Source organism: Hoplias malabaricus, chromosome 13 (assembly GCF_029633855.1).
Source record: "Hoplias malabaricus isolate fHopMal1 chromosome 13, fHopMal1.hap1, whole genome shotgun sequence".
Taxonomy (NCBI): domain Eukaryota; kingdom Metazoa; phylum Chordata; class Actinopteri; order Characiformes; family Erythrinidae; genus Hoplias; species Hoplias malabaricus.
In genome coordinates, this window is record NC_089812.1 from 5,539,299 (window position 1) to 5,566,265 (window position 26,967).

General features: G+C 44.0%; 1 protein-coding gene across 1 annotated transcript; it reads left to right on the forward strand.

Annotated features, from left to right (window-relative positions):
• Positions 1–2,238: 2,238 nt before the first annotated feature.
• LOC136665191 (transcription factor MafG) lies at positions 2,239–26,376 on the forward strand (the record flags this gene model as incomplete). Its single annotated transcript, XM_066642782.1, has 3 exons — positions 2,239–2,402; positions 19,104–19,176; positions 19,897–26,376. Coding segments are annotated over 3 exons (690 nt in total), but the record flags the coding sequence as incomplete, so codon positions are not given.
• Positions 26,377–26,967: the final 591 nt, after the last annotated feature.

Sequence of the window (26,967 nt, forward strand, 5' to 3'; positions counted from 1 at the left end):
ATTGACTAGGTTTTGAGAACACATCAGACCTGTTTCCAGCGGCAAACACATTGGTGATCTAGAAAAGTGTGAGGAAATATGAACTCTAGGGTTTTTTAATCATGAAAGTCACCTTTAAAGCTTTCAAAATGCTTCAAAACACAGGCAAAATCTTTGTTGAAAAAAGCTTAACTGTAGAACATTGAACTCGCAGAACACTGACATTTTAATGAGTATTCTAGGAACTGTGGCGCTTAACTAGATGTACTTTTATTTATTGCATTATTCATACAATATTTTAACAGTTCATAATTGTTTTATTAAAGGGCCAATATCTTTCATCTGTTCATTCATTTTCAGTAACCGCTTCATCCTGGACATGGCATCCCACACTCACAAAGTCACTCACAAACTCATATGTGGGCAATTTCACACAGACAGTCCACCTACCGACGTGTGGTTTTGGACTATAGCAGGGAACTGGAGCATCTGGAAAAATCCCACACAGACATGAGGTTAGGATAAAAGTCAGGACCCTGAGACTCTGTAGTACCATCGTGACAGATCAGCCATTACTGAAGAATGAAATACAGTTTACAGTATAAAACTGCTCCAGTTTCAAAATATACTAATCACTCCCTCAGGCTGAACAATCCATATCTTCAATCAACATTGGATAACTTGTTATTAAATGTATTGTTTGTATGTAACAAAAAAAAAAAAAAACATTTACAATTCCATTCTGGTTAACAACATAATATCAGGACTAGAACCACTTTATTAGGCACGGTGCTGCACACAGAGCAGTTTGTTATGCACATTTTAACCCAATCCGTGTCGTGAAACACACATTTACACACACACACACACTAGTGAACACTAGGAGGCAGGGAGCAGTTGGGGGCCACCTTCCGGTTACACGCCCAGTTCCCTCACCACCAGGACACGGCTGCCCCTGAGATCTCATCTTTGTTTGTTTAAAGCCATGTATACAAGTTATTTCTCAGAAAACAAAATCCCCTAATGCCTTAAAGGAACACTACGTTACATTCTTATTTTAAATTTACAGTTTTAAAATCACTGTGATTTTTCACTGAGCTGTAAAAGTGAGAACAGAACCTATGTCATTACTAATCAATGCTCAGCACTGCAGAGATTGCATTATGTACATTTTAGAGGAGGACATGAACCCCCACCCCCTCCTCATTTATTTCAGTACAATGCTGTAAAAAGTAATCACCCTGAAGCAAAAACACAAAACAAAAAAAAAAAAAAAAAAATAATGTGTTCCTTTAAAAGTGCCTTAGATGTAACTATCATGTTGCCTTTATTCAGAGCATGTGGATATATAAATATACAACTAGTATCTGCCTCTGTCTCCACTTACCCTCTTCTGTTCATCTGTAGCACAAACACCTCACAAGTTGATGGGATTGGTTCCTCAGGTTTGTGATGTAAGAAACCCTGGCTGTTTGGAACACTGCAGTTTTTAATTATGAGTCTTAAAGTTGACGTTCACGATTTTATTCAAAAACCCTGTGTATAAAGCTCAGAGTGTGTGTCCTCTCCATGTGCTGCTCTGCAGTCGGTTTGCTCTGGAAACCGCTCTAATGTGTTTACGAAGCCCCAGTGTCTGTAAATGGGTAAAAAAACAAAGTGTCTGGGTCCGGTGCTAGCCTTTCTCTCTCTCTGCTCACGGCAGAGAAATGCAATCTGGAGGTTTTTAGACAATGGAGAGACTCCAAACACTGAAAAGCACCAACCGAGATGAGTATGTTGCTCTATTCCTGCTCCATAGGGGGGTAACACTGACTTATTTCTGCTGTTTCTGATCACTTAAGGTGGAAAAGTCTCCAAACTCAGAAGACGGCTAACTGCATTAGCGACAGTGATACAAAACTAAACAACTGGAAATACACAAGACTTCAGACACGTACAAACAAGTTTGTATTTCCCCTCAAACACACCTTTCCACCTTAAATGATGCAGAGCTGTTTCCCCACAATCGCTTTAAAGAAAAGGCAACACATTTAAAGTGGCAACATAAAAAGAGGTTTAGAAAAGTAAATAAAACATTTAAACAATATTTTTGTGCTTAAAATCACACAACACCATCAGCATCACAAAGTTGGGTTCAACAAAAAAATAAATATACCCCCTCTCCCCCCTTTTCTGGGGGGGGGGCTTGACGCCTTTAAATTGCAAGCAATTGCGTAGAGGGGCTTCATGAATGAAGCCACGTGACCAAACATCATATGACGTGCGGCGTCGCTACAAGGGAATCAACAAGGTGGAGAGGGGGGGGTGGACGAACAACGAGAAGAGAAGCCCCCCGTATGCACATGCACGCACCCGGGATCACGGAGGATACGGCGTCGCTCGTTCACACGCACGCTCACGGAAAGCTGCGAAGCATCCCCCCGGTGAGTGAAATGTGTCTCCGTGAATGCTGAGTGTGCACGCGCACGCCGCCGCCGCCTCCCATTCACTCGCGCGGGGCTGTGAGCTCATAGTCACAGGCACCCCTGAGCTCGCGCTGCTGATTCACGGCGAGCCTGGGCAGCGCGCGCTGTGACCGTTAGAGCCCCTGAAGCCGAGCTCCGGCGAATCCAGGGTTCGGGGGGGGGATTCCCTGTTCCGCGCGCGGGCGGGAGGCGGTGAGACGCGGAGTGACACCTCGGGGAGGTGGGAGGGGGGGGGGGGGGTTATTTGGTATCAAGAAACGGGCGACCGGGGCAAGTGGAGCCATTCGATTTAGCTCATGCCCTGCTTCTGCTGCCTCTTCACCGAACGACAGCCGAGGCTCCTCTTTCAAACCCACACGGCGCCATCAGGTAGGGGCTGTCTGCGTTTGTTTTTAAACGACGCGCACGGAAACTAGTGCTAGCTTCTGTCCACGAGGCTGAACTTGGCGTATGTTTCAAATTTCGAATGTTCCGTTGTGTTCGAATTTTCCTGAATATTACAATTTTATTAACGTTTATTTGTTTCGTAAACACTCGACTATTTTCCTCTCAGTGGAAAAATTCGAATTGGAAAAATACCAAAATGAGAGGAGAAATGCGAACACGGAGCCAACTTTAGCCTCGTCTTTCTTAACGAAGTCTTGGTCTAATTCGACAGGAGACGGGATCTGTCGGTTTGTGTCGATGCCACCACGGCTCTGTCTCTCTATTCCTCTCTCTCTCTCTCTCTCTCTCTCTCTCTCTCTCTCTCTCTCTCTCTGTGTGAAGGTTAATTCGTCGCCGCCGCCGTTTCACCGACGACGCTTTACGTTGTGGAAGCGCGTTCACGTCGCATTGTTTACTGAGGTCTGCCGGCGTCGCGAACGCGCTTTGTTTCGAGGTGCTGAATCATCATAAGCGGATCGAGTGGCCGGGACCGCGGACAAAGGTCTGACCAGAGAGAGAGGGAGGGAGGATCAATACTGGGCAGCTAGATTTCTCCTGTGATTTAGGGGGGGGGGGGGGGGAAGACAAGTGGGGCTCCTTGCAGGGAGTAGGCTTTCAGGTTCATGAACCCTGCTTTGTTTATGTCTGATTTTAGGCGCGGGTGAGCTGCTACTCTCTCTCACCAACAGCTGAGCAGAAGACCTGTTAGAATGTGTTCCATGGCACTTTTCCCAAAGCCCTCATCCCACAATAACAGACAACCCTCTCCCAGCAAATGGCTTCTGGTTGTATCACTTCCACTCTCATCTCCTGTGTCTATGTTTACTCCTAATAATAATGACAATCATTAAACATTCAGCAGCATTGGCTCCTTCAGCCTGTGATAGTTTGTCTTCCTCGTGACCGCAATATTAGCCCTCCCCAATTAAGGTGGACCAACTCTATTTCAAGGCTGCGGTTACACTTTCAGTGTAAAAGCTTTTAGCAGCGCTTTGGTTTCTGACAGGAAGACGAAGTCTCTAATCTGTGCCGCACCTTTTTTTGTGGTGGTCGTTGTTGCAGGTCCGTGTGCACTGCCTGGGTCTGACATGTTAACAGGCTTGAAAAACTCTCCCCTGGAATGGGCACAGAGAGGAGAGACGAGGATGGTGCGTTGGCCCGTTCCTCTCATGCCCCTGCCGTGCATTTATAAGGACGCCCTTTTGTGTCAGGAGACCCAGCCCCGGCGTCCTGTAATTTCTCTTTCTCCTGCCAACAGCAGGTAACAAGAACAGATGAGGGCCTTCGCCATGCAGCAGGGGGGTGTTGGTAGAAACATGAAGGTGGGGGTGGTATATTGTTGTGGTGGTGGGTGTGGGGATAGGCTGTGGGCATTGGCTGAGAGATTTATGGCCCATCACAAGGCACTGGCTACCATAAGACCAATGGCAGTGCTCAGCAGTATGTATAAGCTCTGCTCCTACTCCCGGGTGATGCTGAAGCTAGAGCCTCATTGGCTAAGGTGCGCTCAGGCAGAGAAAGAGAGAGAGACGGAGACAGAGGGGGAGGGGGGGGGAGTTGATGAAACCAGGAGAAAGAGTTTAGCGCACGGAGGAAATGTCTTGCACGGCTCATGCACCTCGTTCATAAGTTGCCATTGCTGTTCCTACATCATCGGCAGTCCTTGAGAAAGTGCAAGTTTGATTGTGGGGGTGTGGGGTGAATGTCCTTAAAAGTACAGCTTAATCTGCATAGAGAATTGGGAGAGCCTAGAGCGAATGCCATGAAGAGTAAGGGGCGAAGGGGGGAAGAAAAAAAGATCAAGAGGAATTTTTTTTGGGTGGGGGAGGTTGGGAGGGTGGGGAGGGGATGCTGATGATGAAACCTGCTGCAAGTGTGGGCTTCACACTTTCTTGCGCCTGCTGTTGCTATGTTGCACTTTCAAAGCGGCGCTCTGCGGAGGGCTGTGTGTTTTAGGTGAAGATGTTGTTGGCTTTGCAGTGATGGAACGCAAACGAAACATCTGCATCCATTTTCCGCAGTGTTGTTTTTCTCACAAATGATTTCATGACAGTCCAAGACAATTGCGCTCATCTGATGAAACCTGGAGTAGGTTTAAAGTAGTTTCATCAGGATTTCGGAGAGCCGCAGCTCTCTTGTGACTCGCTGTTACTAATTAGCAGTGCACAAGGCATGGTTATTAATTAGAAATGTTTTACTTGGGAAGTGTTCAGCGGTTTTTTGAAAACGTCTCCCAGACTTATTAACTCAAGTATATGTAATTATATATTTTGCTCGTTCTGTTTGTCCTCCATTTAGGTTTAGGAAGTAGCAGCGCCTAATATGTTTTATATTGACGGCCTGGAGCTCACAACAAGCAACTCAATGAATTCCTGTACTCTTACACTGCACAAATGTTAGTCTTGTTTAACAAAAAGTACAATGCCATGCTTGCATCATTCTTAGGTTGAGTGCTAATGCTGAAGCTGAAATATTACATAGATATAGGCAAGTAATCTTAATTTTATATTAATTCATATGTTAACTGTTATTCACACTTGAAAGCACTGATAATTATTCATTCATTCATTGTCTGTAACTCTTATCCAGTTCAAGGCGGTGGTGGAGCCAGAGCCTACCCGGAATCACTGGGCGCAAGGCGGGAACAAACTCTGGAGGGGGCGCCAGTCCTTCACAGGGGCGATACACACTCACACCTACGGACACATTTGAGTCTCCAATCCACCTACCAACACACCCGCACTTCTCACAGACAGTCACCCGGAGGAAACCCACGCAGACACATGGAGAACACACCACACTCCTCACAGACAGTCACCCGGAGGAAACCCACGCAGACACAGGGAGAACACACCACACTCCTCACAGACAGTCACCCGGAGGAAACCCACGCAGACACAGGGAGAACACACCACACTCCTCACAGACAGTCACCCGGAGGAAACCCACGCAGACACAGGGAGAACACACCACACTCCTCACAGACAGTCACCCGGAGGAAACCCACGCAGACACAGAGAGAACACACCACACTCCTCACAGACAGTCACCCGGAGGAAACCCACGCAGACACAGGGAGAACACACCACACTCCTCACAGACAGTCACCCGGAGGAAACCCACGCAGACACAGGGAGAACACACCACACTCCTCACAGACAGTCACCCGGAGGAAACCCACGCAGACACAGGGTGAACACACCACACTCCTCACAGACAGTCACCCGGAGGAAACCCACGCAGACACAGGGAGAACACACCACACTCCTCACAGACAGTCACCCGGAGTGGGACTCGAACCCACACCCTCCAGGACCCTGGAGCTGTGACAGAGACACTTCCTTCTGCACCACTGTGACACCCAACTGATAATCAGTATTCTGAAACATTCAGAATACAATACTGATATGATTGAGTCTTAAAGACCATTACTACATTTGAATTTGATCACAGTTACACAGTATTTCCCGTTCTGATGTTTGTAAAGCTGTTTTCGTGTGTTATTATTTGTGTCTGATCACCGTCACAGTCAGGTTCCCCAAGGGGTTACGACTCGTGGGTTCAAACCTGCCATCCTTAAGTATTTAGTTCTTTTTTTTTTTTTTGTAAGGGTCCATTACAGTTCAGAACATTGTTGTAAATGTTTTTCATGACAGTGCTCTTTCTAAAACAGTGTTTTTCTTATGTCAGAAAATGCAACAATGGACATGGCTATGGACAAACATGCTTTACTGATTGTAATAACACCAGGCACCATTTGGATGTCTTCATATTGCTCTGTTACTGCGGTAACAGTCAGTTGCCAGCTGTTATGTCATTTTTATTAAGGGTGAAAAGGGTTAAGGCATTCTCCAGTGGTGTACGTTATGGATGATCAGCTTCAGCGTGCTGGGTCACAGCGTTTATATCAAAAGCTTAGCAGAGCACAGTGATGTGAGGTATGGGTCCTGTTTGTTATGCTAAAACAAATGTATATTTCCTCTCAAAGTGTAGCTTTGGTACACGCGGGCTATTTTGCCAGTGTGTGTGGGTTGGAAAGCCTAGCTTCCTCTGCCAGGTCCATTCCCTCTCAATCCGTTCCTCTGGGCAGAATATTTAAAAAGGCGCGTGAGAGCCTCATATCCCACAGCACTCCTCATTCTGCAGTCTGTCATAAATGCACTGGACTTGACTGGTTACTTCAGCAAAGGCCTTGCGGTAGTTATCGTTATTTCCGAGAGGCCTAATGCAAACCGGCGTTCTGACTTTAACTGCAGTTCAGAAATATCTGCCAGCTTTCACAGGAGATATTTTCCCCTAATTTCAGCCATGCATGTTGAAGGTTCAACCTTTCATTTTCTCTCTCTCCTCTTGAAATGTGGCTCTCTCTCATGTGGAGGGCTGCAGCTGCACAAAATCGATACAGCATAAAAAAGAAAATCTGATCTTTTTATAACAACATTTGGAGCGGGACCCAAAGGTCAATATTGAATCTACCTTGTGTTCAGATTTTCACTGAGAGCAGAAATCCAATCTCTTCTGCAGTTTCACTCGGTCTCTGCTTCTAACGACTTGGCCCCTTCACCTAGGTCTGGGAGTCCAAAATCACCTCCATTCATTTGAAATGGTGGTGACAGAATGGATCCATGAAGGATTATGCGAAGGTCTCCTACAGAGCTGGAACATTATACTGAATCAGGAAAAGCTGGACCTACCGCTTTGTAAAGGTAGTAGAATATATAACGGTAACCATAACTCATTATCGTGCACTTTTTAAAGGCTAGCACTGCATTATAAAATGCTGTGTTTTTAATGGTTCACACACTATGTACAATGAAGATGAAAGCACAGTCACACAGCACCAGGGTCCTGAGGTTTGCTCCCACAGCCCAGTAAATGTATCTGTAGGTTTGAGTGTGTTGTGTCCTGTGATGGACTGCGATGTTGCAGACAACGGAACCAAAAAAAACAAAGTGTCTGGGTCCGGTGCTAGGCTTTCTCTCTCTCTGCTCACGGCAGAGAAGCGCCATCTGGAGGTGTTTAGACAAAAGAGAGACTCCAAACGCTGAAAAGCACCAACCGAGACGAGGATGTTGCTCTATTCCTGCTCCATAGGGGGGACTTATTTTTGTTGTTACAGTTACATTACTTAAGGTGGAACTGACTCTAAATTCAGGAGAGCGCTAACTGCATGAAAGTAAACGCAGAGCGAAAGTGATGCAAAACTAAACAGCTCGAGTCACACGAGTTTCTGTGGGAATTCAAACAGTGAATAAACACTTACAATTTACACTTCAGACGCGTACACAGCCATTTTTTTCTTCAAACACACTGTACCACCTTAAAAGGACCAGAAAATAAACAATAAAAACCTGAACATGAACAAATTAGAGAACAGTATTTCCCCACAATTTATAATGGGTATAAATTTAACTCAACATTATTTTTTTTAAACCTGTTGACACCCGCTTATTTAAAAGAAATGTCACTGAGTTGGCACATTTTCAGCATTGTCCCTGATAATAAACATAAGGGTGATGCTTCGACGCTCAACCTCCAGTCAGTTCCACCTGTAATGAGTAAAGGCATTAACATTTCCTCTCTGCTCACCACCTCTGCCCCCCACCAGTAACGGCACATCATCACGGCCTTTCTCCAGCGTGCAAAACGGCTGAATAATTTGCTTCCTCTTTCTCCCCGTCCCTCTTATTTCACGCTCTGAATAGCTGCTGCTTAATGGCTTCCCTGCCTTTCCACCGCCTCATGTTTACTTCAGAACGTAAATTGGTGCCTCGCCTCACCTCTGGCAGCCATCAGCCGAGTCTGAGTTTTAATTCGCGGTTAAATGGCGCTCGACACACCGAGCTTGTTTGATAATTGACTTCACTCTAGTGAAGGGAGGGATGATTAGATTCGAATATCATCTCTAGTGTGTGTTCGTTCAATGTGTATGTTGAGCTTGTGAGTTCTGTGTGTGTGTGTGTGTGTGTGTGTCTTTGCGCATGTGCCAAGTTTTTTGTTGTGTCACTGTGTGTGTGATGGAGAGGAGGGAAAGGGGAGGGTGGAACTCATATTAATATCAGGTGCGGATCATGCATGAAATTAAATACTGAAAGTTTCCCAAGCGCTTGCTGACGGTCTGTCTTCATTAGCGAGACGCTTTTCTCTGAGTTCGCAGGCTTCCTGAAATTATGCCGTCTCTGAAGCTCAGCAGCTGACAAGGCTCCAGCATCTAATGGAGGCGGTGAGGGTGTTGAGGGATTTTGATTTTAGGATGATTGCTGTTGATTGGATTCCCACTTTTACCACTTCTGAAACACAGCTGAAAGATGTCGCCATCATTTTGCTTGTTAACACCTGTAGATCAGCCATAACACTGCCTTCCAGGAGAGTTCAGAACTTAGGAATTTTCATCTTCCTTGTAGGAAACTAGCGGTGGAACGACACTTGGTGTTTTAACTACCAAACTTCAAGGAATTCAAGGAACAGAAGTCAGACACAATTCAACAGTTAAGCTGCATGTATGAAATCACATGAAATTCAGTGATTAGGAGGCAATTACATGATGTCATTTGAACATTAGTTACAGCGTGTGTGTCTTTTTAATGTAAACAGTAATGGGTAGCCCTGCTACAACAGCCATATTCGGTACCCCTTTTTGACAGTGTACAGTGTAGAGGGCTGAATTGCATCTTGTCTGTAAGATTTACTCACTTTTTCAACTACCACAGACGTTAATTTCTAACCTAAGTTTGTAGTACGTTTGGTCTGTTTACATTCATGCAGTTTGAAGATATTTTCACCTTACGTGAGTGATCCAAAACAGCAAGAATATATCAATATTACACACCTATGGAGCAGGAGTAGAGAAACATCCTCATCTCCGTTCATGCTTTTCAACGTTTGGATGCTCTCTGTCTAAAACAACTTCAGATGCCTTTTGACTGACTCACTCACTCATCTCAGTACTCTTGAGTCATCAGCTCTGCAAGAGTTCCCATTGGTTCATCCAAGTCCTTTCTACCAGCATCTGTTCTGACCGTTTATGTACAGACAGTGTCCTGGGACACTGGGAAAATATTAAAGACACACTCACTTTTCAGAACCGTCATGCAAAGGCATAAAAACGCCATTGTTCCATTTGCCACTGATGAGCTGTTTAGCATTGGCCATGCGCATGTTGGTGTGCTCAGGATCCCAGATGATGAGGGAATGTTTGGGGTTGGTTGTTGTAATTATAGGCCTGATCTTTCTCTGCTCTACTTGGCAGATGTTTGACAGCCTTCGTTACCGTGAGGGCTAGGCTCGATTTAACTGGGCTTTGTTTTGTTTTTGAAAAAGAATTGAAATCATTGATCACGCTGGGGGTAAATGGGGAAATCGGTGTATCAGCTGTGCTGGGTATTCATCTTCAGCTCGCTCAGTTAAGCAGCTTAGTGCACCATCAGCCATTTAAATGTACACATGTACAACTGGAGGATTGATTTCCTATCCAGGAAAGAACGCTAATGATTTTAAGAGTTGTGGGCTAGCGCTATAATGTCTAAAACTGCTCACCCTTACGCTGCAGACATTAAAATGAATAGTAATAGAACATATCATGAATACACATGCCCCCTCCAGGGTGTATTCCCGCCTTGCGCCTAATGATTCCAGGTAGGCTCTGGACCCACCGCGACCCTGAACTGGATAAGGGCTACAGATCCGCGTGGGTTTCCTCCGGGTGCTCCGTTTCCTCCCACAGTCCAAAAACACACGTTGCAGGTGGATTGGCGACTCAAAAGTGTCCGTGTGTGTGTGTGTGTGTTGCCCTGTGAAGGACTGGCGCCCCCTCCAGGGTGTATTCCTGCCTTGTGCCCAATGATTCCAGGTAGGCTCAGGACCCACCGCGACCCTGAATTGGATAAGGGTTACAGATAATGAATGAATGAATGAATACACATCTATAACGGCTGAGATTAAAGTCAGAAACATCTGAGAATAAAGTCAGAAGACTCCAAGGTTTAAAATCAGAATAACTTTTTTAGAAAAATCAATATTCTGATCTCATCTCAAAGGATTTTGTCAGTATCATCTCGTGTGATACTGTGTCATAGCTATGTAACAAGGCTGTTTCAATGGCACTCCATATATGGACATAGTTTTAAAAGCACCACAAATAATCACTTCATGAAAATGAGTTGAGGAATTCTATATTAGTTCATCACCAGCGATATTTGGCTTCATCTATTCCATTTCCCAAAATACTGCTGAGTATGTAATAAGTGGATGATGTGACATCAGATAATGCTTCCTCTCTACTCTAGCCCCACCCAGAGGCCTTAAAGGACCCTTAGAGGCCCGAGGCAGAAGGACACAATGATTAACTCTTGACAGAATGCCCCCAAGGCCATGGTGCCGATGATGGCTCAGCATTTATTCTGTACATTTATAATTTCCTTATCATTGCATGTATCTTTTTAGACCTTGCCAGTCCTGAACATCCTGCAGATTTATTAGGGCGGGCAGGAGTGTTGAAGGTTGGAAATGATGGGCCTGGTCATGTTAGTTCAACTTCACAACTCTCTAATTGGTGCCTTGGTCGTGGTCCTTGCTGAGATCAGGGTTTTCTTCCCTCCACCTCCTCCTCCTGAGCGCCTCCAAATGTGTCGAGGATGCATTTTTCACAAGGCTGCCTCTCTCTCTCTCTCTCTCTCTCTCTCTCTCTCTCTCTTCATCTCTGTGTCTGTCTCGCTTGCTCTCTCTCCTTGGCGACCTCACTCAGCGCTTTGTATTTTCCTGTGGGTGTGATGTCTCTCCTCTACAAGTAATCAGCTCTGATTTGTCAGCGTTATTCCTGGCGATTCATAAAAATTCAGCTTGCGCCTGCAAAAGACAACCCCCCCCCCCACTTTAGTCTTTCGAGCCCACCCCTCCCTGGTCAGCCACACAAGGGGAGAGGGGGCGGTGGTGGGGGGTGTTGGTATTTATGTAGTACATTAGCTTTTGGAGAGGTAAACCTGGGCTTAATCTCCTCGCAGTAGAAGGTTAAAGGATCTTTTCTGAGACTTTACACAGAAGCTGATGAATGTTTAGGGGGCTTTTGCTTTGTGACCTGGTGATGGGCCCAAAATGTGTTTCCGATTGAACTCTGAACATTGAACATTAACATTGTTGGTGACAACCTAGAGCTGGATGATACAGGCAAAATTTAACTAGCACGATATATTTATTGATTCTGGTCAATATGATACAATTCTGATATCGATATGAACAATACAACCACAGAGAAACTTTCAAGAGCTGAAAACAACACGGCATCACCATCAAGCAGCATCCTCTGGACTTTGTCAATACAGGGGGTCCTCGACTTACAACGTTGATCCGTTCCTACGTCGCGTCGTAAACCGATTTTCGGTGTAAGTCGGAACACACGTACATACTGTACGTAAATAACATACTGTAAGCACTTATCCTGTCCTAACACCTATCCTCCTCGGTCCCGAGCCGCGTAACCGTGTATTCTAAACACGATGTTAACGTTACGACGTTTACGATGCAAAACCACTTAAGTCGAAACAAGGCTTTATACAGTAAATGGGAGATGTGTCGTAACCACGAAACATCGTAACTCGGCACTGACGTAATCCGAGGACCTCCTGTTTTAATGTTTTAAAATTAACTTTAAAATGGAGTTCTGAACTGATGACAGCGCCCTCTAAAGCCCAGCGCCCAGTGACAGACGCTGTAAATAATGCATATTGAAATATTTTATATTGCAATATATATTGATATTGAATTATTGTCCAGCCCTATGGCAGTCTATAATTACCTTGTTTTTCAGCCACATGACATTTCAATCTATTTATCCATTCAACAATGTCTTGTTTGATATTGTACACTCACATGTGATCATCAAGTGGAATTGATTTATTACATGTATCCTCCTCACATTACAGGTTCTTCAGCTGAGTGTAACATAAACACAAAAAACATTAGCCCAATATTTACATTGCACTGTGTGATTTGACCAGTAGTGTGTGCAGAGTATAAAAGTGTTCATAGGTGTGATGAATGTGTGTGTCGCTCTGTGAAGGACTGGCGCCCCCTCCAGGGTGTGTTCCCTCCTTGCGCCCAATGATTCCAGGTAGGCTCCGGACCCACCGCCGCCCTCAACTGGATAAGGGTTACAGACAATGAATGAATGAGTGAATGGTTTGAGAGGAGAGCAGAATAAACAGGGGTTGTGCTTGCGTTGCATCATGGGATTATCTTCGCGGCTGAGGAAGGGTTCGGAATTCGGCCAGATTAACGTATCTCGGAATGTAACGTATTTAAGGTGTCTAAGAATTGGGACAGCCCATGTGTCGGGAGTGCGCACATTGCGACGTAAAATGCAGTATCCAGTATCTGTTCAGATTTGCCGACTCACTGAAAAAGCGCTCCGGGAAGAAACACACTTTATAACTTCAACAAGAGTGAGCAGTGTTAAACTACAGAATTAATCATTAATAATTTTAATGCACTGATGTGTCATAACAGAAATTATGCACTCGTCAGAAGCTGTTCTGCAGATTTACTGCTCTTCAGCGCTCGTGTGCTGTTAACAGGCCACAAACTCTCTTTATTCAGAAGCCAGCAAAAAAGATACCTGTACATTCAGCTATAAATGTATGCTTGAAGGCAGTTTCTAGGCACCGCAGGAGACTGAATGTTCCTCACACACACACTCCCACACACCCGGAGCCAATTAGAAACACTGCTGAAAGTGCTGCTTTTAAAGTATCTGGTTTGATAAGATGACTGCAGTAATTTTGTTTGTTGTCTGTTTAAAAAACAAAAAAAAACAAAAAAAAAACTGCTTTCATTTTCACAGACCTCAGTCCTTCCAGATGCACCCTGGAACTCCTGAACTGGTCTTTTTCATAAACATTTAACAATTTCTGATTAATAAATTTAGTCTTTCATCTGCTTTAACGTGTACCGCTTGTTTCCATAACAACATATTCACTCAGAAGTGCCCAAACATTCAACTGTTTACAACAGTTATAATTAGTAATGCAGGATATATCCTCGACCGATATTTTATATAGAATCAGAATTAGAATCACTTTATGGGCCACTGTGCTGCACACAGAGGAATTTGTTCTCCGCATTTAACCCAATCCCTGCAGTGAAACGCATTTACACACACCAGTGAACACTAGGGGGCAGTGAGCACACATACCCGGAGTTGTTGTTGGAATTTATTACTGAAACATGATGATGTATGATTACACACATTCACTCAAACACAGTTTCTCTCCCTCACCCTGTCACTCACTCTTCTAACAAACCGCTGCTGCACTAAACAGTGACCCTCCTAGAAAGCGTTCATACGGAACCGTCAGTAAGTCTCTGATAAAGATTTAATGAGCTACACCTAATAAACTTAAATTTGAAAAGTACAGAAATTTATTACGATTTTTGGATTTTCTGTTTGTAAAGAGGAACCATGTTGCTGAAAGGACTTTGGAGTGGAGTTATGGTACAATAACGTAGAGCAGCAGCAGTCTGACTCTCCCTGACAGTATATGTCTGTTGCTACATAAGGAGTAGACCGTGCTGTCATATTTAGGTCGTTTTTAACAAGCTGCTGTCTCTCCCTGTTTGGTTGAGGTTAACACCACACCTGTTGGGACTCTGTTGGAGGTTGACTTCGGGGCTTTGAAAAGCTGGCGTTCGTTCTGTGCTGAGATTTCTGAGTAGCCTTAAAGACACGGTCCCATTTCTCATCTCACACTTGTAACCTTGCATCCTTTTTTTTACATGTCTTAAAGAACGGTGTTGATGGGCCCCTTCTGTGAGCACTTAAGGCACCCTTCTCAATGCTGCACAGCTGAAATTGCAGGGCCATGGCTGGTGTCCAACAGTGCCATGCTGGTGACCCTGTGTTTGCCAATGGACGGCAGGAGGGTGCTGAGCCAGCAGAGTCTGTGTTTTATTGTGAATGTATGCGAGTGTGCTCCCTCTACTGCTGGCTCTGCCTGTGTGACTCCACTCCTGCTGTGACCCAGCTGTTTCAGCTCCATCCATTACACACACATACACACACACACACACACACACCAAACAAAAAAACCTGCTCAGCACAGCCCGTCGGATGAGCTTTCTCCTAGCACTAACACCCATGCACACACTACACCCACACACACTGGGGGTGGGTGGAAGCAATTCATTCATTCATTATCTGTGACCCTTATCCAGTTCAGGGCGGCAGTGGGTACGGAGCCTACCTGGAACCACTGGGTACAAGGCAGGAACACACCCTGGAGGGGGTGCCAGTCCTTCACAGGGCGACACACACTCGACAAAAATACAAACACAAAATAATCGTTCATTAATCGTAATCATGATACTGATTGGTGCTCATATCGCCACAGTACATATTTATTTATGTATTTATAAATGAATTATTTTTAACCCGTTTTCTCGTAGATTACTGTAAGGCTTCTCAGCTTAATGACAGGACTCCTCTGGGTCAGAGAGCAGCACACAGAGCAGAACCTTCACAGGACAATCCACCTGTAAAACATGCTGCCTCACCGTACACCTGAAGTAGGGCTTCATTGTCTTAAACGTCTATTCGTATTATCATTTAGATATTTTGGCTTTAAACTGAGTCTTTAAATTGCCAAATGTGTTGTGGTGCGTATCATCGCCGTCCAGTGAAAAACGTACTTCCCAAACAGTACCTTTTTAAAGGAGAGGAAAAAATACTTAACTTTCAGTGGAAGTAAGTGTAAACAGATTTTATTCTGAGTAATTTTACAGTGTTTCTATTGGTCGTTCATCATGAGATTTTTCACAGTGTGAACGGCTGCTGCTGTGTTTAAATGATGTAATAAACTAAACACCTACACACACTGAGATACAGGTTTTCCACTGGACAGTGATGATATATAAAGTATATATAATGTCTGTATTATTTTTCTGTAGAGTAACTGGTTGTGTATAGAACTGTGAAAGTGTATATTGTCTGTAGTAAATGTGTGGATCAAAACCAGGAAGGAAGAAACTCGCTGACCTTTTGTTTGTTCTGCATTAAGTCAGCACAGTGATGCATGGCCATAATATCCCAATATGAATTATTAATAAATCCCCTCACTGCTGCTGCTGATCACAATTAAAATGATTCCTCTTTAAATGCCTGGAATCCTCTTGTGCTCTTAAAGAGCCAGTGGTACTGAAAATATAGCATCTGTAAATGCTAAAATTGTAGATTAATTTTCAGAACTTAGTATGGCCCTGTGTAAGGAAACATCAGAAATGGCACATGTTAAAATCTGTTTGTAGAAGTATAAAACATACAGTGTTTGCATATCCATCTACAGTTCAGGAGTCAGGACACCTGCTGATGGTCACCCGGAGGAAACCCACGCGAACACAGGGAGAACACGCCACACTCCTCACAGACAGTCACCCGGAGGAAACCCACGCGAACACAGGGAGAACACGCCACACTCCTCACAGACAGTCACCCGGAGGAAACCCACGCGGACACAGGGAGCACACACCACACTCCTCACAGACAGTGACCCGGAGGAAATCCACGCGGACACAGGGAAAACACACCACACTCCTCACAGACAGTCACCCGGAGGAAACCCACGCGGACACAGGGAGAACACACCACACTCCTCACAGACAGTCACCCGGAGGAAACCCACGCGGACACAGGGAGAACACACCACACTCCTCACAGACAGTCACCCGGAGGAAACCCACGCGGACACAGGGAGAACACACCACACTCCTCACAGACAGTCACCCGGAGGAAACCCACGCGGACACAGGGAGAACACACCACACTCCTCACAGACAGTCACCCGGAGGAAACCCAAGCGGACACAGGGAGAACACACCACATTCCTCACAGACAGTCACCCGGAGGAAACCCACGCAGACACAGGGAGAACACACCACACTCCTCACAGACAGTCACCCGGAGGAAACCCACGCGGACACAGGGAGAACACACCACACTCCTCACAGACAGTCACCCGGAGGAAACCCACGCGGACACGGAAAACACACCACACTCCTCACAGACAGTCACCCGAAGGAAACCCATGGACCCTGGAGCTGTGTCAGAGAAACCACCTGCTGCTCCACCGTGACGCTCCACTGACAAAAAATTGCACATTATTACTATTATCATTTTTATTATTTAAATGCAGCCAGTGCAGCATGACAGCTACACCATGCTTGCAGGGAAACATTACTTTATCATAGCTTTGGCTGATACATACATGATACCGAGTGAGATACTCAAAGGCAGGAGTCACCAATCTTCTCCACAAAGGGCTGGTGTGGCGGCAGGTTTTCATCCCAAACAAACAGAAGCACACCCTTTAGAACTGTTTAGAGGAGGAGACTAGTTGATTAAACAAGTAGAATCAGGTGTGCTCTGCTGAACTGGAATGAAAACCTGGAGCCACTCCAGCCCTTCGTGGATAAGGTTGGTTTATATACAAAATAAAATTTGATTGACAAGTTCAGAGGTTATAATTAGTGCATGTTTTGTATTCAAGTGACTGTTAGTAAAGAAACAATGGACTCCATGACAGCGTTAGCATGCATGTCTGATAACCGTGCAGTAATTAAGCCCTGCCTATTCACGATATAAGGAACGAGTGTCTGTCTTGCAGAGGCGAAAGCTCATCTAGGGACACAGTCCTTGTTCAGTGGAGCTCTGACGAATAGGGTAAAAGTGCAAGCCCAACTTCCTCAGTAAAGACATGCTCTACTTTTATTTCTTTATTTTGAAGCTAGTGCCACAGTGTGTCTGACTTTACCCGGCTTCGGAAGCAGCTCTGATTCCCCTGAGTATAGCTCCATGTGCGGTAGCGTGATTTAAAGAGCCTCTGGTGCAGTGTGTTAGTTGTACAGCAAGGCTTTGCACTTACGCTCTGAGAGCCTCGCCAAATGTCAGCGAGGTGTGTTTTACTTGGCTTTACCAAAGTAGTGCTCTTTATGTAGTGCTTTATTTATGGCTGCCGTTCGTCTGGAGCAAACAAACCATAAGAGAAGTCGTATGCTTGGCATATGGACTCCCTTTTACACTTACTGACATCATTATGCTAATGTATGACCAGAGCATGGCCCTGAACTCAAACGCCTCTGGAGATTTCAGCAATATCTGTCCTTCTACTTCTCCAAGGAGCGTAGGATCAGTTCGCTGAAATGGCCCATGTCTCGCTCCCATTACCGTAGCTCTGGAATTATTGTACTCTTTGCTCCTTGTTCACCTGTAGTTTTTGCTTAGCTCAGTAAGTCTCGCATTATTTGGTGCGAGCTGCAGACCCATGTGAAAAGTGGCCAGACAAGTATTATTTCTACCTCTGATTTATGACTGGATTAGGAACATCTACCTTGTTTCTACACACACTGTCCACTTTCTCAGCTCCACTGACCACACAGGAGCACTTTGTAGTTCTATTACACACTGTAGTCCATCTGTTGCTCTGCATGCTTTGTTACCCCCCTTTCCCCCTGTTCTTCAGCGCTCAGGACCCCCACAGAGCAGGTGTGACGTGGTGGTGGATCATTCTCAGCGCTGCAGTGACACTGACATGGTGGTGGTGTGTTAGTGTGTGTTGTGCTGGTGTAGAGTGGATCAGACACAGCAGTGCTGCTGGAGTTTTTAAACCCTGTGTCCACTCTCTGTCCACTCTGTGAGACACTCCTCCCTCGTTGGTCCACCTTGTAGATGTAGAGTCAGAGACAGTAGCTCATCTGTCGCTGCACAGTGTGTGTCGCTCGTCCTCTAGTCCTTCATCAGTGACACAGGACGCTGTCGGCTGGATGTTTTTGGTCGGTGGTTTACAACTCCAGAATGTCCACATGATGATTTTTTTATTATTTATTTTGTATTAAAGCTTTTCAACATTTCCACTAAAATAAAACATTCTACAGGTTGCTTATCATCCTTTACTGCCCGCCCTCCTTTTCTGTGAGCATTTGATGGCCTTCAGCAATGAGAACACTAAATTTGAGGTGCTGATGTATGATTTAGGCTTTGGATGTCACTCCAGCTCCTCACAAAGGTTTGGACAGGTGTTGCATCGCTCCACAAGGTTGGGAGGGTGCTATACCCCTCTAGGCTGCACTCGGTGTTGGAGTTGTAGATCATAAGCTCGACTGAGATGTTTCCTCGTCCTGACGAGTGGAAGTTCAGAAGTAAAACATACACTGAAACTGACTGAACGTTTGCTTTGTGTTTTCTCTCAGCAGACAGTCTCGCAGGGCGACTGAGAGCAGTTCTCGTGGCATGACTACTACAAACAAGGGAAACAAAGCGCTGAAGGCAAGTCCCAGCAGCGTGGCTCTTTTTATTTATGTTCTGTAATTTCTCCATATATTGCCTCCTCTCTTTGACTGATCACTGTTAAATTTCTGAATCTGATTCCCCCCTTTGGCCCATTACCAGATGCTATGCAGACTTTGTAAAAGTACACTGGATAAATAAGTATAAAGAAGCACAAGTGCCTGGAGGATGAGTTCTGCGCTGGAAAATACGCCCATGTTTTTCTTTTGGTCAAAAATTTAATGCAAATTATTTTAACAAAACAAAGTTTCCAAAAATCGATGCAGTTGAATCACTGCTTTCAGACTCATTACAGTGCATCGATTTCATTAATGCACTTCTCTAGACCTCGACCTGAATTAGTTTCTCTTGTTTATTCTCTTTAAATCTTTTTCTTTCTTTTCTTTGTGTTTTCTTGCAATTTTTCATTCTCTTTCCCTTTATTTTGTTTCTCTTTTGGCTATTTTTTCTTTGTCATCCATTATCCTCTTTTTGTAGTTATTCTTCTGACTATCTTTTCTTTTACCTTTTTACACTTGATTGACACTTGACTCTCTCTGTCTGTCTGTCTGTCTGTCTCTGTCTCTCTCTCTCTGTCTGTCTGTCTCTCTCTCTGTCTGTCTGTCTGTCTCTCTCTCTGTCTGTCTGTCTGTCTCTCTCTCTTTCTGTCTGTCTCTGTCTCGCTCTCTGTCTCGCTCTCTGTCTCTGTCTCTTTCTCAGGTGAAGCGGGAGCCAGGGGAGAATGGGACGAGTCTCACGGACGACGAGCTGGTGTCAATGTCAGTGAGGGAGCTGAACCAGCACCTGCGTGGTCTCTCGAAGGAGGAGATTCTGCAGCTGAAGCAGCGGCGGCGTACCCTCAAGAACCGCGGATATGCGGCCAGCTGCCGGGTGAAGCGCGTCACCCAGAAGGAGGAGCTGGAGAAGCAAAAGGCCGAGCTGCAGCAGGAGGTAGAGAAGCTGGCCTCAGAAAACGCCAGCATGAAGGTGGAGCTGGATGTGCTACGCTCCAAGTACGAGGCGCTACAGAGCTTCGCCAGGACTGTGGCACGAAGCCCAGTGACCCCCACCCGGGGCCCCATCACTTCTGTCATCGGGCCTCTCATCCCCGGCAAAGTGGCCGCCACCAGCGTCATCACCATCGTCAAGTCCAAAACAGAGGCGCGGTCATAATCCAGGGCTGGGGGGACAGAACCGCCTTAAACCCTCTGGTCAGTGAATCATTATCAAGCACAGGTTCACAGCTTCTGCTCTGGGCCGGAATAATCAAAGACAAGCTCCGCCCAGCAATGCGCACATTACACAGACAAATATGACGAGTTTCAGTGAGCTTTGAGTTGAGAGGGTCTTCACAGGGCCTTTCAAGCATGCGCTACCATTCAGAAGTTTGGAATCAATCTTTTCTTAAATATATAAATGAAAGAAAACATAGTTGTAGATGTATGGAGTGGTTTTTATCTAGGACTGGACAATAACTAGATATCAGTTTATATCCCAATATAAAATGTTTCAATAACAATGATTTTAAACACATTTTCGATATTTCAGTGCACATTATTTACAGCGTTTGTCATTTAGAGGGCGCTGTTCTCAGTTCAGCACTCAATTTAAAATATCAATATTGACAAAGCCGAGAGGTTGTTGTTTGAGGGTGACGTCATGTTTCTTATTTTTCGTTGGAGGTTTTTCTGTGGCGTATTGTATCGTATCGACCGAATTTAAGTGATACATCACGATGTAAATTTTAGCCGTATCGTCCAGCTCTAATTTAAGCTGTTAATCCTGTACTGATTTAACACTAAGGATGTTCAAATGTGAAAAACCTAGAAGCATTTCAGATGGATTAGAAACGTAGCCAGTCTGGAAACACCCTGCAGTCTCCGCTAAAATGAGCCGGATGTGTAGGAATATACAGCATCAGTTTAAAAATGTAACACACTGTAGTGACTGTGTATTTGGATCCCTATAGGGTAATCGTGGGCCAATCCCAATCCCTAAACCTTTATAAAATGTAGACAGTGGAACTGCATTCACCTGGATTTTCTTACTGAGAAATTATGCCACAGTTTGGTGTAGTGTAGTGCAAATGGTACGTATAAATATGTTAATCCTTCTGTACAAACATCGTTTTAAACACTTAATAAACAGTCCAGTCCTTGTAGAAAATACACACCAAGAGCAGAAAGAGTTGTCGTCTTGTGCGTAGCTCCAAACTTACTGCAAAGTGATATTCTTTATAGTTAAAACTTAAAAATACAACTTTATTTACAGTGTTATGCTTGAGATGCATCTTTCGGACGTTGGTTCGTCAAATTATTAATACATTAATATATTATTGTAGACTCAATGCGCTATAATTTTAAAACGACCAGTGGTTCCAAACTTTCGGACATTGGTCCCGTGAGTGTAAAGATGATTCTGAGGAAGATAATTCAGCGAAGGTGGATGGTCTTTGGTTTAGTGAATCCTCAGACTCCTGAGAAGGCGCCTGATTAAAATCACCTGGCTAGTTGTCACACGTCTGTATCAGGTGATAAAACTAGAATAAAACGACACTGAATCAGGCAGCTCCCTAGAAATGGAGCTGAGGAACCCTGCTGTCAATTAACACTGAGTCACGTTTACACTGATCTTCAGACACTGGAAGAATGACATAATGTTAAAACCTCAGTGAAAACACATTAAATCTAGACATTGTCTGGTAGGTCTCAGTATGAGATTATTATACGGACAGGGTACGTTTATTATTTCACTGGTTAAAATGACTTAAAAGCAAATAAACACATGAATAAATACATTGAATGATCTTATAGTCTGCTGACCACAATGTCAGTGATGAATATTAACTGATTGTACTTGGGCGAAGTATAATTTTTGCAGTAACACTGCGCTCCAGAGCGATGCTCGTCGACATTCAGTTCTCCTGCCTCACCCCGACAGGGAAAACCGGAGATAACTGTTCATTGTTCCGATTCCTGTGCTTGATGTCATCCACTGACCAGTTAAACACAAGCAAGAGGGGCCATCGTGGTTTCACAAGTGATGATCAAAACTGTTTAATGGAAAGGTTCATCAAGACTTTCATTACGAAACAACTTTCGGTTCACAGTAAAATGAGCCTGGGATGGTGTTTTTGAGGCTCTTCACACCGTGTGGCTGCAGACGCACTTGGCATTAAGGTTCTTAGCCAGTAATTTGGGCTAAACCCCCATGCTGAAGTCACCACAGCTGTTTATTCATTCTCCACTGAAATGAGAAGTTGCCTCTTTGTTTGAGGTGATGAAGTATTCTAAATTCAAACATTATCCAAGTAGATATCGTAATTTGAACTCAACGTCAAAGGAAGCTATTACGATTGTGGCACTGTGTCATCCACGAAAAACAGATATAACCCACATTTACAATTCTGCTTTTTTGGCTTCCACTTAATTATCAAAGTGCAATAAGTGATAACACTTCAAAGAACCAGTTTAGCCTCCCACTGTTCACTCACTAATTCACATTTAACACAATGCTTCACAAGGTTTCCCGTTTTGTGTGTGTTTTGGGGGGATCCTTGTTTGGCTGAGATTTCTACAGCTGTGCGTACGATGGAAGCTAACGAACATGTTGCAAAATCAGCACCTGCAGTGTTTGGAAACCAATGAGCACTCGTTTTTAAAGATGAAAGTTTGGTGACCCTTTCCTTCTGTCCTTTTTCCTCTTCCCTCCGTTGAAAAAGTCAAGAATCGAGTATTGAGGTTTATTTGTTACCTGTTTTGTTCAATTCCATTTGTGGAATGATGTTTACAAGTTATATTCTGAGGAATATGACAAGGAGAGGCAATAAAATATTGTATTTATGCATGGGGGAATTAGAAATCCGGTCGTTTGCGTTCAAGGGTGACGTTCACCACTTTTATAGACGCAAGTTGTGTCGAGTTCGTCAAGAGGGAGCCTTTCCATTATAAATATAGCAAACTTGTTTTCCTTGTTTTCTGGGACCCAGAGTGTGTTAATGTGGATTTATGGACATGTTTTTGAGGTAAATGTTCGTAAAAAAAGTGCGCTGACAAATGTGAAACGTCGAGAGGTTCTGTTTGTTTCAATGTCCTAGAGTTGTATACTTTTTATTTTGTGTTTTTTGTGCAAATGAGTTTGATCACGATGCTCCACACAGGCTTTCTGTCCAGTTATTAGCAAGTGTTCTTCAATGTCTCTGTCTCACTAAAAGTTTAGTTGTAATATATATATATTTTTCTTTTGTTTTCAGTTTTGGTAAAAAAAAGCCTTTGTTATTTCTAGCGAGGGAAAATGTAAAAAAAAAAAAAAAAAACAACAACAAAAAAAGCAAAAAAAAAACTCCAAAAAAATCCCTAAAACTTGTTTGATATCGATTTTGCAATTGTACCAAAAGTGGCTTATTATTGAAGTCTGATAGCTTTTCTAGTGACTAGGCGCGTGCAGTGGAGTAGCGCGTGGCGTGCTGTGAAAGTGACCAGGTGGCAGTGTCGTCCACTGTAGTGTGTCCATGCTGTACTATTTTAAATGAATATATTTACAACAAGGCCGTGTACAGAAGACATTCATCCATTCATAACGGTCCCTTCCATGTATTTCCGACACAGGAGTTTTCTTTCTTTCTGAAGTGTGTTTAGCGATGCACAGCTGTATACTTCCTTCTCATTGACCTCTCCCAAATAATGGACTTCCATTAATGCGACGAGCTGCGCCTCAGTACGAGACCCTCGTGTTCTAGGCACTCACTGAGAGACTTGTTTTTAAACTTTGGCAAAGCGTTTTCGCAAAGTAAGGGTCCTCAGTGAGAAGTGCATTGTATTAATTTGGTCCTGCTTTATGTTAGGTGTCCATCTTTGTGGCTCGGGGAGCTGGAATATTTGGCTTTAAACAAAGACGAACTGATTGGAAAATGTAGTTTTTAAACTAAACCCATACTTTGCTGAGATTGAGATCGACCGGGAGTTGATGCTCCACTCTGTTCCCTTCTAGGATGGAGGTGTACTGGATATTAGACGATTGTTTGGAGGTTTTCACTGCATTCAGTCACAGAAACGTAGTGAAGTTACTGGCGTTAGATGATTAGCTTTCGATTGCAACATCCCAAAAAGTCCCAGAGGTAAAGGATGGATGACCATCGGTGCAGAGAACACAGGGCTTTGGGCATGGGGCCCTAGGCTTGTGTCTGGCTGCTCCACAGCGTCTGGTTCTGTGGTGAATATACAAACTGGGCACAGCTGAATGTCTCTGTCAGCAATGGCTGCATTTTAAAGTAATATAAATGGCTCATTAGAACATGCGCTGGGTGGTTCCTAGATGTGTCACAGACAGACACCTGTAATGTTTATTCAAACATGACATGTCTTATTTTTGCAAATACAGTGGAATGAAAGGCCCAGTGGAATGCAGTGAAACACTAGGCTTAAATAACTGTTGCGCACAGTGTGGATCTATGGGTTTAGGGATGAATGGACACCTAAAATAAACCTGTACCAAATTTGGTTTACCTCCGTGATATTGCACATGAGCTGTGTTTGAACTGAACACGGCAGCGAGGCTAAAGGCCATGTGTAGCACTAAAGATGCAGTACAGTTATTTCATACACATAGGAAAAGATCATATTACATATGATCGACCGAAGTTAATAAAAATGCACTGTTGAGACGAGCGTATTGTTGTTATGCTCTTGCCTGCTCTCTGCTCAGGACAAAACGTGTGTTACGCACTGAAAGCAATTCATCTTTCACCTGGGGGTGAGGGTCAGTCTGAGTCATGGGTCAAAGCTGGAGAAGTCCCCGTCTCCTGGTGGTTTTTAGTTTTATTATTTATTTTACGTTATGGAGCAATTTAAATGGAACAGATTTGGTCCTCCCACAATTCCTGACAAGTCATACTTCTCCTAGTCCCCACAAGACCATCACTGACATGAAATAAAAGTAGAACTGGATTCACAAAGCGCTGAAGGTTAGCACCGTTAGCGTGTTTAGATGAGCGTCTCCTTTAAGAACAGGAAACCACTCTAGTTGTCATCCTTCTGCAGTTGTGCATCAGGCCCAATTAAGGACATCCTGCTCTAAAGTGATTTGGCCTGTTAAAATCATGACAAACGAATATGTTCCGAACCTAAACGCAGGTGCGTTTTCCTTTACAGATGTGTGTTTATTAGTCTAAATGGTTAACACTAACGTTAAACAGCTTCCTTCTGACCGATGTTTACACAGGAGCTTTTATCTCATTTTATTATTTTACCCGCAGAAGTCTGTATTTTCAAATTACAGCTCATTCTGACAAATGTGAGCTGTGAAAGTGTGTGTGTGTGTGTACACTTTTCCTAGCCCACTTCACTGGTGTTGATTGCGGTTCTTAGACAAATGCCTCACTTTATCTTTTTGTGGACGTTATCGATCACCTTGACTGGAGTTATTTCACACAGTTGTGTCTGTGGAAGCTCTTATAATGGAGCTGTTGCAGATCGGACAGTAGGAGGGGGGTGATACCACACTGAGGGATATATTGAATAATACGGGATGTTCAGTTGCTGCATTAGAAAGTCCTTTTGTCACGAAATCGATCAAGAAATGGGTTTCGCAGCAGTGTGTGATATTTATTTATTTAATCTATCTTCACAAAATGCATCCTAGGGAGTCTCCGACTCTTATTCCCACTGTCTTTAAAAGAGGGGTCTGGCTGTGAGGACGTTATCAGGACTCGTGTGAGAGTGTGTTCTAGCTTTAGGGCGAGTAGACTGTGTTCCTCTTGTTCTGTGTTCGGTCGGTGGGCAGGTGACCCACGGGTTTTTCTATGGCTCCGGATTGTTCTCTCTGTCTCAAAGTGTTCGATCAGAAAATAAAGCTATGAAACGTGGGGTGGTGATCGGTGAATAGAATGTTGTTTTGGTTGCTTTTATCTATGGGTTGTAATAATATATATAAATATATATTTCAGTACTTTGTATCAAATGCGGTAACGAAAAATGGGTGAATTGTATTTATGAATTAAATTATTGTACTTTTTTGCAATCTGTAGATACACGAGTGATACGATGTATTCATATATAAGAACTGTGGATTTTAACCATGCAGTTAGTCATTCTCGGGTGTGGCTAAGTTATCGATGTACTGTTGTATATATTGTATGTTTGGCAGCTTCCTTTATTTTATATATGATGAATAATAATAACGATGACAATAATAAATAAAAAGAAAAACGTTTTGAGAGATGTCCAGAACGTACTCGTCTTATTTGGTGACCCAGACGTGTTTCTCTTTTCTTCTTCTCTTTTTTTCCTTTTCCATTTTTGGTCACATTCTGTGGCATCGTCGTCATTGACCCAGTTCGATGGGTGTAAAAATAAAAGCGGTGGGGAAGGCTTTATGCCATCAGAGTAGGTTTTAGGAGAGAGAGCGATCGTTTCGATGGCACGATTTCCTCCCTCTGTGATCCAAAAAAAGCCATCAGTCGACCTAGTTTGAGCAACCTCCGTGGACGTGTTTTTTGGCCTGACACGAGTGCAACGCTGGAGTCGTGGGGGACGTTGAGGTGTGTCTGCCCTAAATATGGGTGGAGAGCAGATAAGGCATCCCCCAACACCCCCAACACATCTTCATCATCCCGTTGTAGTCAGTCACAGCAGAACTACAAGCAAACCTCAGGTACTAAAGTGTTACAACACTCCACTGAAGGTTTTGTCTTCTGTAAAATTGCAGTTTGTGTGACGATATGAAAGATCATTTCGTAAAAGAGATCTTCACAGAACCATACGTTTGTTTTTTACGATAATCACACAGTAATCT